Raw genomic sequence first — 15,575 nt, forward strand, 5'->3', positions numbered from 1 at the left:
ACAGATAGATAAAACGCTTCGGTCTTCCGTGATCCCACAGGGGTGGACGATTCAGCTATCACTTTCATCGGGTGCGCAAAACGCATGGTTGCCGTTTGTGTGTACAGGAACTCTAGACACCCAGCATACTGTTCCGTGGCCAATACAAAGCGGACTACTTTGCCCTCGGTATCGTTGACAACGCTAGTCGAGACGAAAGCACTTNGAAGATCTGACCCCAGATGAAGCCAGAGTAAACCGAGGGTGTGGAAGGCTCGTTTTTCAAGCACCAAGACGTTCATAAAATTCATTGAGTCATACAGGAATGCTTATGCTGTCCTTCATTTTTGGAAAAAAATTCGTTTTTTTGTTGGTTGTCTCTGAGAAGAGCCATTGCTTTGCATGAAGCCGCCCGGACCTGCGAGCCTTCGTTTCATAATTTCTAGGTGTATTCTGTGTGACGGTTTGTACATTTGCAATAGTTCGTCAGCTCTGTTCTGTGTGATACTCTGTGTGATATACTCAGTTACCTGTCGACGTTATCGGTAATTTCTTGCTACCATCGGCAAGAAAATTATGCGATGCGTTAAATCGCAAAGTGAGCGTCACCTGTCCTGCCTTGTATTGTTTCGAATTAGTAGAATTCGGGCTACTCAGCTCTCTGTGGTGAGTTCAGGGTCACAGATCCAGTTGTCAGTGATCCGGGGATGGCTAGGCTAGCTTTTTCGAGTTTTATGCTGCGGCTGTCAACGCTGATATAACCGGTAAATCAAACGGTCTATTCCCACCAAGGAGGGTTTTTTAATTTGTTGTAGGTGGTTACGAGATTCGTAGACTTCGCATTCACATCACTCTCGTTTGAGCAGTCCAGGAGCAATTATTCTGGCAAGTCCACACGAAAGAGGGAAGAATCGGATTCGAATTTCACTCTTATTAGATCTCATCAGTAGTGCATGTCTTTGACAGTGTCGAGATTTGAACTCCGGACATCCGACATGCGAGGTCACAGAGTTGCTAGTATACCAGCGCATGGTTATCAGGTCTAAACAGGCTGTTGTGTTCACACTTTAGCGATGCGACTGGTCTGCCCGATGGTGACCCAGTAACCATCCTGATTTTGTTGACTGATTGACCTGTTTTTCAGGACTTCCTTGTCAGCTTGCGTCACGGACTATTGAAACCTGTCGGGCAGATTTTGATTAGTTGCAGGTTTTTGCGAGATTTCTAGAATTCACGTTCTTACGAAGCGACTGAGTAAAGTAAGTTTACAATGGCCTCCACAGAACAAGTGGGCAGGTTTAAACACCGAGACTAACCAAAAGAAACGTATCCTAGGAGTTTCATTGTTTAGTTCCACCTTAGTTCCTTCGGGATTGTGTGACAAGGTTGATCAGTTTAGCTAAAGATGAAAGAGCTTCTTCTCTTTTCAATCTCCCTCAGCGTTGAGTGTCTTGTTTTGATTAACCGGCGAAGGAATGTGCTCACACGTAAGGACCATTTATTGCGAGCTAAACTCCTGTAGTAATTTCGGTGCTGTCCGGTAATGTTAGTTCCGAGATTCGAATGTTTGAGATATTTCATTCGACACCTTTTTTGTCATACTAACCCCGACAAAACTAAATTCTGATGAAAACACGCAAGGAAATCAACTGCTGAGTTCTAAGTAGTCTCTACCTAATTTACGATCTCCGGCTGCGCAGCAGTTCTTCCTTAAAACTGTGTGGAAAACGAAAAGCTATGCATTACACGCAGTTTATTGATTTTTTTAAAATCGAGACCAATTTGAGCAAAGCAAGATTCACATTAAACGTTGTATGTCAAATTGTCGCCCATCATGGTTTTTAGTTCGGGCAAATTTCTGCATCCGTTTGCCTCATTTGCAAACAGAAACTCGTCAAACTCCGCTCCATCAAGCGTCAACGTATTCGGTGATCGACTGATGAATTCAAGGGTTTGTTCGATCGATAGCTGCTGTATAAACTCATCTGTAACTGTGTTGACAATCGTCCACTCTTTCAAACCGCCAAAGCACTGACTCCATAAGCGACTGATTTGAAGTTGCCAAATACATATTTCTCTCTTAGCGGAAACGTGGGCTACAAGCAGCCAAGCATCCTTGATTTGAAGGTGAAACAAAAACACGGGTGCTTTACAGATGGTCTTCACGTCTCCTGAGAAGTTTCTCATAGCGTTCCAGTATTCGAATGGCCGTACCCTGAAGTTGCGGCAGTCCTTTTTCGATGTCCAACGATGGGATTGGCTGAATGATGGGCGTATGTCCGATGGGTTATCCGACGTTGGTAACAGATAAAACGCTTCGGTCTTCCGTGATCCCACAGGGGTGGACGATTTAGCTATCACTTTCATCGGGTGAGCAAAGCTCATGATTGCCGTTTGTGTGTACAGGAACTCAAGGCACCCAGCATACTGTTCCATGGCCAGTACAAAGTGGACTACGTTGTCCTCAGTAATGCTGACAACGCTAGTCGAGACGAAGGCACTTTTGGGTATGCTCTGCAGTTCCCAGCCTGTTTGACCTCTTACTGTTAAGTGCAACGACTCATTTAAAGAACTGTTTAGACAAACAGCAACTTGGGCCCCCGGCGGATTGCTTACATTCCTTTCCAACTTCTCAATGCTGAGTGTGATACCATCCGTGGAACTGTTTTCCCGCAACTCTGATAATCGGTAAGAAATCTGGGTCAGTGTTGCCACAAAGCACCCAACTGAGGGCACACGCGGAGCAACAGTAAAATTCAATCCTTGAAGAAAGTCGCTGGAACCATCCAAAAGAGTGAGTATCCCTTGAGTGAAATTCATAGGTGAACCGTTGAAAGCGCCCATCAGTGAGACAGAAAAATTGTCTTCTTGAGCCGGCCTGATTTCATAGGAAGATTGTGATTTCTTCGGATTGAGGGTTCCGAGGTGCCGCATAAAAGTGAACAATTGTAGTCCAATAAAATAGGAGTCAATCGGATCCGAAACGGTACCAAAGACGGACAGGTGTTTTAGCTGCCATCGTATTATAGGAACAAGATCCGTAAGATTCTTCCTCGTGTTGAATAATGCCATGTAGGCATGGTATGTGATCTCGGCTGGGTTTTCTGCAGAATTCTCATCTTCCCAATGAACCTCTTGCTCTGATGTATCGACTGTTGGTCGAGTACGAATTTGTCTTCGAAGGACAGTATCGAGTATTTTGGTTAGCGAATNCGAAGGACAATATCGAGTATTTTGGTTAGCGAATCAAGATTCGGTTCAATGAGGGACAGCGCGTAGGCTAGATTGGCCAGACTAGATGTCCTGAATCGCTCCAAACGACCTGAGGTCTGACTATATTCACGATGAGCAAACAATGCTAAGCAGGTTGCCAGGTGATGTGTAGTAGCTTCGATATTCCGATCCAACAGTTCTCGATAGCTCGGTTCGTAGGAACTTTCCTTCAACGCGATGTACCACTGTGACAGGAACGAGAGTTTCATTTCATCTAACGTCTGATTACTGTTGCTGCTGTGACAGTCTGATACAGGATATGTGGCGTTGAATTCGCGAAACAGACCGTCCAGTTCTGATCTCAAGATGACGGTCATGCTTGGTGCTCGGGCAGATGGACTTCGTTCAAGATGATTCAGCGCACGATAGACTAGAAGGTTCAGCTTCGGATCAGACGCAAGACCAGTCTCGGCATACACCATACTGTTGTTTAGCCGGCCTGGATATGTCTTGAACGAAGCTAATCTGACAAAAGCAGAATGAATCGCACTATTGATCTTCGTCGCCCGTGATTGGCTGGTTGTCGCTGGGTCATGATTATATGATGCCAGGTGATTTAATGACTGAATTGCTGTTGACAGAGCCGCTAGACTGTCATGGGCTGTAAGCAGAGGCTTCTGATCATAATGCTGAAAATTTCTTAGTATAGGATCGACTACATTTCCACTGTAGCTAAAATAGGTAGACCCGAAATCCGTATGTTCGTCATCATCTGGCTCAGAAGATGGGAGCTTGATATCAACTGGCAATGACTCACTGTGATCCGGTGCAGTGAAGCACTTCAGAACAGTTGCGGTACGTTGGGGATTCTCGCTTGGACGGACTCTTATCCGTCTGACTATGGTTCGTATCGGCTTCATACTCCTCGACTGATTATAATCAGCTGTGTTTGGCTTGGTATCACAACCGGAGTTTTGAGGAAGCAAAAACAGTTCGGCCTTGATCAGCGTCTCTTCAGGGATTTTGGCAGTAAACTGTGTGGCAAACTTTCTTTCCACTGTGCGGTTACAAATGCAGGGGGAAGAAAACGCTGTTGGTCCACTGAACGAAAGGATTCGTTCATCAAATTTAATCCATATAGAAAATATGATACAGTTGTTTTTCTGGAATGGTCCGTGAATGAATAGGGAAATCTGAAGGTTGGTGGTTTCCAAGAGATCCATACTAGCAACAGATGTGAGTTGAAAACCGATAGCATCGTCAATCAACAGCGGCATAGACATGGAGCTCCAGACTCCTTTTTCTTTGCCATAGCAGAATGCACTTGCTCGTAAGTGGTAACCTGTTTGAGGAACGGTGAATGAATACCGTAGCCCCCAGTTGAGTGTCTCTTCATCAGCTGTTAAGTTTTGTAAAACTTCAGGTGTTCCAACCTCGTACAACACATGGTCAGTGTGCCAATTGTCCGTTCTCGCGCGGACAACTTGCTCTGGCAACTCCTTCCTATTCCGTTGTACATCACATCCGCCATATGAATCCGTCGGCATGGCTCCTAGGCTGAAACCAAAGGTGTGGAAATCGTAGAACTGGCCGGATAGGACTTGCTGAGATGTTACGCCATCTGAGTTCTGTTTAAACCGTTTCTCATAGGCGTCGACATACAGGAGATTCTGACGGTCTTCATTTTGTGCTAACAAGCGCTCATCCCAGACCCTCACATGGCACACTGCGTACTCATCCAGTACGGACTTGTCAGGCAGCACAACGACCTGAACTGGCGAACCAGGTAAAGCATGTGTGCGGTTAAACTTGACGGAAGCGTCTTCGTGAGGCCTGGGACAGTATTCCGGGCGACGGATCACACCACGCGTAGAAATAGGTTCAATTACGCCATTCTCTGAATGATGAAAATAGAAGACAACAAATTTCAATTCACCAAACACATTCGGTGGTAATTTTACAGTCAAATTTCGTTGAAAAATAAACCTGGTAGAGTAGACTGAGGATCTTTGTGACTCCACCTGGGCTTTTGTTCCAAGCGTTTGATTACTCATCAACCCACAGTCCCACTGGACTAGGCCATGTGGTGTGTGACACACTTGATCCCAGCAATTCTCACATTGGTTACACCCGTCACCTCTCCAGCCGGAACGGCACCGACATTCGTAAGGTAATGTACAATACCCAGATTGTGGATTACAATGGGGCGAGCAGACCGGTTCCAAACAGCCAATCCCCTGCCATCCAAGCAGGCATTCGACGGTATCATTCTGAACATCACTTTCGTTCAGACACACATAGTGTCCGAGTGGACCATTTTGCTCCTGACACATGAAGTCAGCCTGCAGTTGTTCTTCAGTGTCTACAAGGTCGAGTTCTATAATCGTTCCTCTAGAAATGGCAAATACGAACCATTGCTTGTCAGTCAGTTTCGTGTTTCCAATGATCGATAAGTTCACGACTGGCTCGCACTCAGCACTGATTGGTTCTAGAGGCGAGGGCCATAGTTGTATTGCTTCATAAGTAGTCTCATGAGCGGGAAACAGTTTGACTGCATCATCGATGGTTTCAAAGAACAACCCTGGAGCTAGCTGACGGACATCCACCAGCATTGGCGAATCGGAAAAGATTGGTGGTACAGTAAATCTGGCCACTAAATCTTCATGTGCATCGAGCTGAATCTGACTGTGTTCTGCCCTGGAAAACTCTTCGCCAAGCACGGTATTTGCTGAAATGTCCCTTGGTAACCACAAATCCGATAATTTGTTTCCCAATTTGCATGAATCCTTAGAGTAGGACATTTTAAAAACATATTTCATGTCCGTCGAAACCAAAGGAGGCGGTATTTTAGCAAATCCGACCATGGGTAGTCCGTATTTATAGAATGGGTTAACGATGATAGTAGCACGATCGGCTATAGTGGAAGCTAGATCTTCGCAGAGCGAGTAAAATTGATTTGTTGGTGCATCAAATACACGAGCACAGAGGATAAAGTTTGAGTCATCGGTGGAGGAAATTCGATCAAATACAGTGGGATTCCATTCAAATGAATGCTTGAGGCAACCATTAGTTTCCCGTATAACTTCATCACGAACTGCACAGGGTCGGTGTTTCAATGACTCATCTTTGGTCGGACAGGACTCACGTGAAATCAGAGCTTCTGTGAAGTTTGCTGTCAAAGGTGAAGAAAGATCTTTTTCGTTCCGTTGGACCGTGGGGACAGTGCAATGACAGAGCATAAGTTTAACTGGGCCTTCGACGGGTCTTCCATCAGTCTGGTTAGCACAAAAGCCGACTTGAATAGAGCCATATAACGGAGGTTTTGTCCAAAGTATTGGCTGGAATCGAATCGTAGGCATGAGATCTTTCCGGTCTAGCACTAAAAAGGATGTGGACTCCAGCCTGCCAGTCGCATTCACACTGATCGTCCACATTCCTTGGCTGGAGTTGCCGGGCACACGAAAGGATAATTTCTTTGATTGAGAGGCTGTAAGGTTATCCCAACGATAGACGACCGTATTGGTTTCGCTGCTGTTTACCGTGATGGAGAATCGGGGTTCAGATACATTTCCAAAATCCTCACCACCGATTAGGCTCCAATGTCTGGGCTGCAGACAGACAACACTGAACCAGACAATCTCATCAGGTCGATAAGTTGGTTTGCTTGTTTCGATAAGAAACAAATCCTGATTGTCATCCACCGTCACTTGGTGATAGTAACGCACCGGTTCAGTTCTGTTCTCTATCTGAATGTTTAACCGGATAAACATATCCGACCACATCTTCGATTGCTTTGAGTAGTTGTATAGGTGCCGAACAAGATGCAAATTTTCTCCGACCGGTTCGGACACAGCGAACTGATGTTCCCTCCCATCCTCTTGCTCCACAGAGTATTGGCCCTTCTCAAACAACGTGTAGGTGATGTTCATTGGTTGTGTGCCAAAGGTGTAGATGACAGCAGGCTGACCGGCACGTAAAGCTCCCATGGTGATGGAAAATACTCGATCAGGTCGAGTAATGAAAGGCTTGTACATCCAGTCCAACGCGTCCCACTGACCCATTGAAGGCAGTGGGAAAGATAGCCATAACAGCCACAGTATTAGCATATCGCAGTATCAACCGAAACTAGTATATCATTGAGGTACACCTTATTTATAGTACTCAGAACCTGTATAAAAACTAACGCTAGGCGCTAGTGGTGAGTTGGATTTCCGGATCATGCAGTTTGTAGCGTAATCTGAGCATCGTTGCAAACTGATCGTAGCCTTTCCTACTTGGTAACGCGAGAAGTGCAGCATGTAGGAAAACTAGTTGCGCACATTTCTGGCTTTGGAATCAAGTTTCACCATTTTGTTTTTCCAGTTACAAACTCCTAGCTGGTGTAGCCAGTAAGGAGCTGTCACCCCAGTAAGGTAATCAGTGATAGGCAAGATCCTTCTGAATTTATTGTCTACTCACTTCCGGACAAACTACAAAGCTGCAATATGCACAGGTTCCAGGTTCTTATCTTAATCGGTGATTTATAAAATGTGATGTCCCCACCCCTCATTACGATCTGTACATTGTCTTCCGAATTGTACTCTGGTCCGTTGAAGTGACATTTAATGGGCATGTAGTTAGTTAGTCTGTCCATCGTTCTGTTGAGTAGTGCTCAGTGTGCCTGGTAGTTGTGCAGATATTTCATGTGGGACAAAACTTATCCAATAGCGTTCGAAAATATGAATGCCGGTGCAACTGACGATAATTCACCACCGAGACCCATAGATATTCACATAGCATAGGACACAAAGACTCAGCACATCACTGTCAATGTTCCAGAGCCCTCAGAAGATAACATTTCAAACTACTTACGTGTGTTCATCAGTGATAGTGAAATTCAAGTTAATTAGAGATTGGTTAACGTAAGTGATGCGTGGGGTTCTATATACAAGGGATTCGTGAAGCCTTCTGGTAATGGGATACAGAAGGGGAAAAGAAAACAGTTCTTCGACTTAGATAGAAGACCTTTGAACCATAGTAGACGCAAAGGTTTAAAGAGATGGTGAAACTCGGAACAGCTGGGTAGTGAGGTTATCTGTACTTTATCTTTTGACGTAACACCTCTTTAACGACTGCAAACCCAACCTTCCAGTGGTGCTATCAAGGCCAACAGATGAATCCTTTGGACTGAGTTCTAACCATTCGATCTGCTACCGCTTCGGTGTGATAACCGACACACGAGAGGAGGTGACATATGCTGGTGGAACAGATCGACATCATGAAAAATGTAAACTCCTGCTAATGTTACCACGAAGCTGTTCCTTCTTGATGATAAATTGACTTACTGCGCCACTTACCACTACATTTATACCAATGACGCGAACAACGCCACTTTGCCCTCTACATGGTTTGATCATGAACATTTTTTATGAACAACGCAATTCAACATTCCGGATCCCCAGGTTCATCAGCAGTGGTGCCGGATAGGAAGAAACGATAAAACACTAGGCTTAGATTGTTGAAAGGTAAACAGGGTAACAAAGTACTTTTTCTGGTCTTTTTGAGACAGGGCAGGTTTCATTTGTTACTTTTGGCTGTATAGTGCCAAGTAGGGGCAAAAGATAAAACACCGTGCTCATGTCACCATGTGAGTTGTATTAATTTTAGATTGTTATTCTCCGGTACGACACCCAATAAGTTGGATCCACCCCCGTCTACGTACATATATCACGTTTAGGTATATATATATATATAATGCTTAACATTTGGTAATTGTATGACCTAGGGAGGAATATCTGAAAACACTTTCTGGAACTGAACCTAAACTCCTAAACTGGTCTGAAAAAAGGTGGAAAAAATAGTTTTAAAAAAAGGGTACCGGAAACGTGAAACAAGGATCTTCTGAGAGATCATATTAGTCTAGCGGCAGCAGCTGCCATTCTCCCACTCAATTCAACTCCTGTTCCACAATTATTCTTCCAGTTTTCGCGAAGAGTGTTCTCAGATAGCGATCCGAAGAACTTCACCGTCTTGATCGCAGCTGAAATGAGCCAACGTTGGCCAACCGGCGGAGTTCCGAGGTAGCTGGTCGACTGATGTTGAACAAATCTGTCTGGAGCAGAGTTACTCGTTGCTTGAGGAGCCAGTCAACACGTGTGACCGCGTGATGTGGATCCCGTGATTGAAGGATGAGCGGCGCTATATCCTGTCTAAGTGCGAGTTAACCACATCACTGATCAGCCGCTCGTGGCCGAATGGTTAAGTGTTCAAACTACTAGCCAGGAGGTCTCGGGTTCGAGACTCTCCGGAGTTTCGTGAGATGCGCACTGCTGATGATTCCCAATAAGGATGAAACAGCTGTACAGTGCTTCTCGGCTTTTCAGCATAGATTGGCTTCACTTGCAGGACGAAATCTCCACAAAAAAGAGTTACACACACCTTGACCTGCCGGATGTGTCGCGTGAGAAGTCACGGACCCGGTTCGTACTTTTCAATCCTTTCTACAAGAAAGCAACCTCGAAACCTCTTCTTCAGTACCTGAGTTTACCAATCCTGAATAAGGGAGATATCCGAAACATGGGACCCTTCTTCTCGAAACACATGCTGTTCTGCCATCAAAAGTATATGGTTCTGTAGATGTCACCCTGTTTCAGTCCAATCTATAGCTAAACGGATCTTTACCCTTTCTTTGATCATCATTTTTCAGACTGTCATCTGCATGCAGCACCCACCAGGTTACTTCCTGAATGCTGTGAATCCCATAGATGTAATACACGACTGATATGGCTGCTGAAATGTCTGTAAACTTATGAGTAGTGTACTACGTGTATACAATATAATGTGGTATCTCAAATATCGTACGATCTGAAAGATAAGTCGGCCTGGTACAGCGCATTCAGTTGAAGAACATCATAAACGAGAGATTCAACTTGGTTCCAGGTGAGTCATCCGCTAGCCGGACGTGTTTCCCAGAAATCCATATATCGCCCAGAGCGACTTCTTCGCTGTACTGCCTGTATTGCTATAACTCAATTACAGGTGGCAAGTCAGCCGAGTCTTGACAGTTTACAGGCTGAACGTTCAGGAGCGAGAGGGCTCGAACAACCCTGTCGCGATTTTAGTAAAGTATGATAAATACCTAGAGCAACACCAATCTCTGTAAGCCTAGAACAATCAATGTCCTCTTACGTTCGGCGTATCAATCATGGAATTTGTGGGCATCCCATTCATGAAGACTTAGTCTAAGGTGGACATACACAAACATGGAACACTCACTATTGTAATTCGCCGCCATGACCAAAAGTCAAATGAGGAGTAGTCGAACAAGACGGCGAGACGAGTCGAGCCCCTCACATCACTAAGGCCATCCTCCCGGTACGTCTGATGCAGTTTTTGGACTGGATTACTTGTAATCTTGATATCCACCTAGTAGATAACTCGTGCAGTATACCGGCACAACGAGTGAACAAAGATGCGAAGGTCTACGACTGACAGAATGTTTTGATGGCTGGATGGAAACATCACAAACGGGAGATTCAGTTGGGTTCCAGGTGGGTCTCTCGCAAAAGCCAAATTAGTTTGCAAATAAGTGTATTTCGCTAATTTCGTGCAATTCGGTTTCAAGTAGAACATAAGGTTGATGGAAACTCGGGGACTGCCTCCACTTGATGAGCCCCAAGAAGAGTGAAACCGGTCGTGGGCTGTCGACGAATTTTCAGCAACCTTATGATTAGTGCAGTCCGAATATGCTTTGATGGCTGTTTTGACCAGAGTGGAAAAAAATCGTCAACTTATCATATTTATGTTGGTTAAAAGTGCAATGAGGTGAGATAGTCAGGAGATTATCACCAGGCTCTCTTTCTCGACGGGACGGCACTCGAGGGTGACCCGATACTTTTGTCGCATTCACTGCATTTTACTTTTTTCGTCATTAACTCATTTGATCGAAGTCAGTCATGTGTAGATTTCGGGCTGGATGCCGGGTTGATCATACCGGTCATTTTCCGACTGAAACTCAATCGTTTGCGTCCTCTGGAAGTGGTCTTTCATTTGTTATCCAGGTAGGAGATGAATTTGTAATGCGCGCTAGGTCATGGTTTTACCAGTGAGCTTGTTGTGTTCACATATCTTGGTAGAAATTATGCCCTGTTCTACTATCATGTGCGGAATACCATTAGCTATCCGACTTCTCGATTTCCAAGGCTTCCGCTCAGCCTAGGATTCTGGAGTTTGGAAAAGGTCTGCCATTGACGCGGTTTTTACCTCAAATCTGCGAATATTTTTGTTCTGATACACGCATAGAAATTAATGTCCCGTGTTTTTGGCAAACGAACTGTTCCATGGCTTTCCACAATAAGCTACCTAATTTATTGGTAAGAGTAGAAAATCGCTGTTCTGTTTAAGCCCGTCAATATTGAAGCAATGAGGCGAAAACTGGAAGGCCTCCGAAACCCCGGTCTCTCTGAACGAGAACCTTGTCGATGTGGAATATGCAGACAACATTTTTCTCATTGCTGGAGAGTAGGGAGCGCAAACAATGCTAGAAAAGCTGATCGTCCATTCCTTCAACATGTGCTTCAAGCTCACAAAGTACAAATTCACGCTGTGAGGCACAGAGTATTAAACATGCCTATAAGAATTCAAGAAGTGCACTGAAAGTTGTGGAACACTATACGTATCCCGAAAGTCGCATTAGGTCTGACGTTGATGTAAGAGACAAAGTGAACGTTCGATTCCCCAAGTTCAGGATTGCGTTTGCTGATTTCCGTTGCATCAAAAAAGCACTTCACTGGGTCTCAGAGGACACGTATATCAGGGTACAATGTGGGCTGTATAATTGCACGGTTGCCAGATCGGGTCACTTCGGGCGGAGGATAGGAAGCTCTTTCAAGTCTTTGACCATCGATGCTTGAGATCTATAGCTGGATTTAAAGGATTTGTTTTCGTAAAGATGCCTCGTCCATATACTTCCAAGGGAATCAACAGGCCTCTGCAACGATAGTCCAACGGCGCAATAAGGAAGAGGTAACGACGTTTCTAAATAAACTCTAAGGATCGAAACACCACCATGTCGAGATGTCTTTGTTAGATGTGCGGTCTGTTGAAAAATGAAACATCGATAGATGTTCTCACGTATTCGACCGGGAAGAGATAATGTCAAAATCCACGAATATGGAGCACTCTCGTTGAAAAGAACGGCCACATGGAAGTACTTGTTAGCTTATTCTAGTAAGTACTTCCCTTTCAAAGACACCTCGAAGAAAATAGTTCACCGAACTTTTCTCCAGGTTACGGCGTTCCGTCGAGATATTTACGTTAAAAAGTGGCTAGGCGGGAACACTGCTGTACACTGTTGATCTGCTGACCTCTACTGTGAGAAGTGCACATGTTCCAACAACGGACTGGCAGTAGAAAACTGAACAGGGGAGTACGGAAGCGTACAAAGATGTTCCCTTACAAAATACCCAGTCAACATTAACTGAATTGGCTTTCTAATATCACCGCACGGTATCCACAATCCTTACTGGGGTTTCGGCTCTTGATTCGAGGTAAACCCTATGAAATACACAGTGGAGTGAACCGCCTCCGTTAATTCGGTTTCTTTTCTATCATTCGGCCGTAGCAGCCTAAGTGACGTGCCACCAGAAGGAAGCACGAGGGCTGGGATACTCCCAGGTTGCCCAAGCCCAGACAGGGGAAGTCGAGATGCAGATATCGGGCTCAAACCACAGACATTCCGGTTAGTAAATTCGCGCTCTGACCACTCAACTATCTCGTCCCCTACTGGGTAACAAATGTTGAACAAGCCAAGGACAAATTCTAGGTTAGGAATAAGAAAGCCTTTACAAGAACTGTTGCTCACACGACTCGGACAGCCCAGGTGTCTTCGGTAGCAATCGATAAGCTGCGAGCTGGTCACGCAAATCAGTCTGCCGGCTGCCAATGAAGTAGTATTGATCAAAAGGCTGCATAGTTCAGAAGCAATTCTAGGAAATCACCGTCAGTTGATTGCTTTCAACATACAATTCGTCCTACTTTCGTTACACACAATTCGATTTCTTTTGCGTAATGTGGTATCGTATGAATTGATGCTATTACTCGAAATCCAGTGTCATGTGACATATGTTCTGCTGCTGACTTAGCTAACTGGATAAAGAAAACTTGCGGTTTTCAACTCTTTAAGTGAAGACTTCCTGTTCTCTCACAATGGCTCTCAGTCGCCTGTTAAAGTTGAGTTTCAGTTAGAGACAATCGAATCAAATTTTATGAGGATGGTATTCTATATGGAAGCATTCCGAATAAATTAAAGTGGAAATTAAGCATCAGCGGATAAATGTTTGTCGGACTGCCTACAGGGTACATGGAAGGTGAAACAGAAACCGTTCTGACGGGATTCTTAATGACTTATCGTTCAGTTGTCGGATGGAACGCTTCTCAGCTGAAGACAGCAGCAAAGCAAAGCTGAAAACTACACTGCACGACAAACAAGAGTGGTGAAAATTAAAAACTACTGTTTACGAGGGACCAAAGGATATGAGGCAGCCCTAGACAATTCATCAGCCCTTGCGAGCGAGGTCGTTGTGCAAAGCTGAGGTCGGCCGAACAGCAGCACAAGACCGCGGAGACTCAGTGAGCTAAAGTAAGCGGCAACCAAGACGAGTAATGGTCCCAACACCAAGACCAGACAAGACCTGGACGGGAAAGGCAGTCATCCCATAAAAAAGGACATCAGAAGTCACCAGAATGGTGTCGAATACCACTACCATAAGGGTAGCATTCCCAAAGGGAAAAACGTTATGCTTGATATTGGTACAGTTGAAGAATTGCCTACCGACTGGGTGTACACAATAAGATAGAGCGACTGCAAGAAGTGTTGCACACCGGAATTGGTGAGTATAGTCAGCGCATAAACAGATCACCAAGAGATGTAGCTGATTATCAAGTGACGGTTAAGGACTTGGCAACTGCAGACCATGACAAAAAATAGATCTGGCCCAATCACGCTCATGCATCAAAGCCCCACACTCCCATCTTCCGGTGACCGAATCTGCAGCAGATAGAACCAATGTGCCTATGGTAGATGGTCTATAGCTGACACATTTATTGATTGATTGAGACCTGGAAAGTGTGGTTTCGAAACGAGGACAAAGTTTCACACCACAGCAACGAGACAGTGGAAATCGCCAGAAACCCCTGCCTGAACACAGATCAACGTTTCTGAAGGACACTCCAAAGGGGTATTCTACTGGCATCCACAAGTTGGAGTAAGACCTCGAACCCGATTCCACTTGACAATTTCGTTGTAACCCATGCTGACTCACATTCAGCGCTGATTAAGTCTGCTAGTTAAAAGGGACCTCACTAACTAGTTCCCTGTCTGTCCCTAAAGTCGGTCAGCTTGGTAAATGAATCACGTGGCCTGAAGTTTTTTTGTAAAAGGCCAAAGCCTATACAGCCCCTTAATTTACTCTACCCTATATAGGGTAACTCAGCTCTGCCTACTTTCAGTAATTCGCACAGTCTAATGAGTGCTCCACACAGACGGGCGTTTTATTCTTGGAATTAGACATCAGACGGGTTAATGGTTTAAAAATGCAAATTCAATTCGGGAATTGAGCCCAACGGACGAACAACAACTAATGAACGATCCCAACAATTTGATGCGTCTGTTAACGATTCTACTGACCGAAAATGCTATCCGGCTGATAGACAGAGTCGACAAATCACAGTTAACGGACTGGTTCAGATATGCGTTGGAACGACTCCTCAAATCAAATCTACTAAAGCCAAAGTGCCCAGTTTTGGCACGAAAGTGGTGTAAGGAGAATACGAGGTTCGCTCCAGTTTGGGATTGGCCAAGCCCATACAATGGCAAAAGAAAAGCTCATTGGTGCGTCTGAACGAGTTTTTCCGGTTGACAATTCATAGCTGAGCGTAGGAAATCAATAACATCTCGCGAATATATTATAAATCGAGAAACATTTGGAACGGACGGTTACTGAAAGACAAGCGGCGCTGTGTGGGAGATTTAGAAAGTGCGATCAGCATGCCTTTAATGGCGTTACCGTCGGAAGGAAGTAGCAACAGACTACCTCTATTGGGGATCACGAACACAGCAATACAGTCCAGAATCAACAAATAGACTGTTGCTGATCCTCTGAAGAGCGAAGAGGCATCATCATCATCATCATCAAGGACAGCAACAGGCAATGTCGTTCGAAATCAAGGCTACAGCACCCGGTTCGGTCGGGATAGCTTACATGCGAATTCCGACTCGTCTAGCATGAGGCCAGTTTTTCAACACAATCTTTCGAGGAAGGACCGGGTTACGGTTACCTAAATTAATCTTTGGGTTGGGTATCATGCATACTTGCATTATCGGATAATCAGCACAAACCGAAAGA

General features: G+C 44.8%; 2 protein-coding genes across 2 annotated transcripts; both read right to left on the bottom strand.

Annotated features, from left to right (window-relative positions):
• Positions 1-1,782: 1,782 nt before the first annotated feature.
• On the bottom strand, positions 1,783-3,051 carry T265_00863 (hypothetical protein; the record flags this gene model as incomplete). Its single annotated transcript, XM_009164758.1, has 1 exon — positions 1,783-3,051. The coding sequence occupies one exon, from the start codon at positions 3,049-3,051 to the stop codon at positions 1,783-1,785; it is 1,269 nt and encodes a 422-aa protein (XP_009163022.1).
• A 131-nt stretch (positions 3,052-3,182) lies between these two features.
• On the bottom strand, positions 3,183-7,298 carry T265_00864 (hypothetical protein; the record flags this gene model as incomplete). Its single annotated transcript, XM_009164759.1, has 1 exon — positions 3,183-7,298. One exon carries the CDS (start codon positions 7,296-7,298, stop codon positions 3,183-3,185), a length of 4,116 nt encoding a protein of 1,371 aa, XP_009163023.1.
• Between the last annotated feature and the right edge of the window lie 8,277 nt (positions 7,299-15,575).

The sequence above is a fragment of the Opisthorchis viverrini genome (genome assembly GCF_000715545.1).
Source record: "Opisthorchis viverrini unplaced genomic scaffold opera_v5_9, whole genome shotgun sequence".
Taxonomy (NCBI): Eukaryota; Metazoa; Platyhelminthes; class Trematoda; order Opisthorchiida; family Opisthorchiidae; genus Opisthorchis; species Opisthorchis viverrini.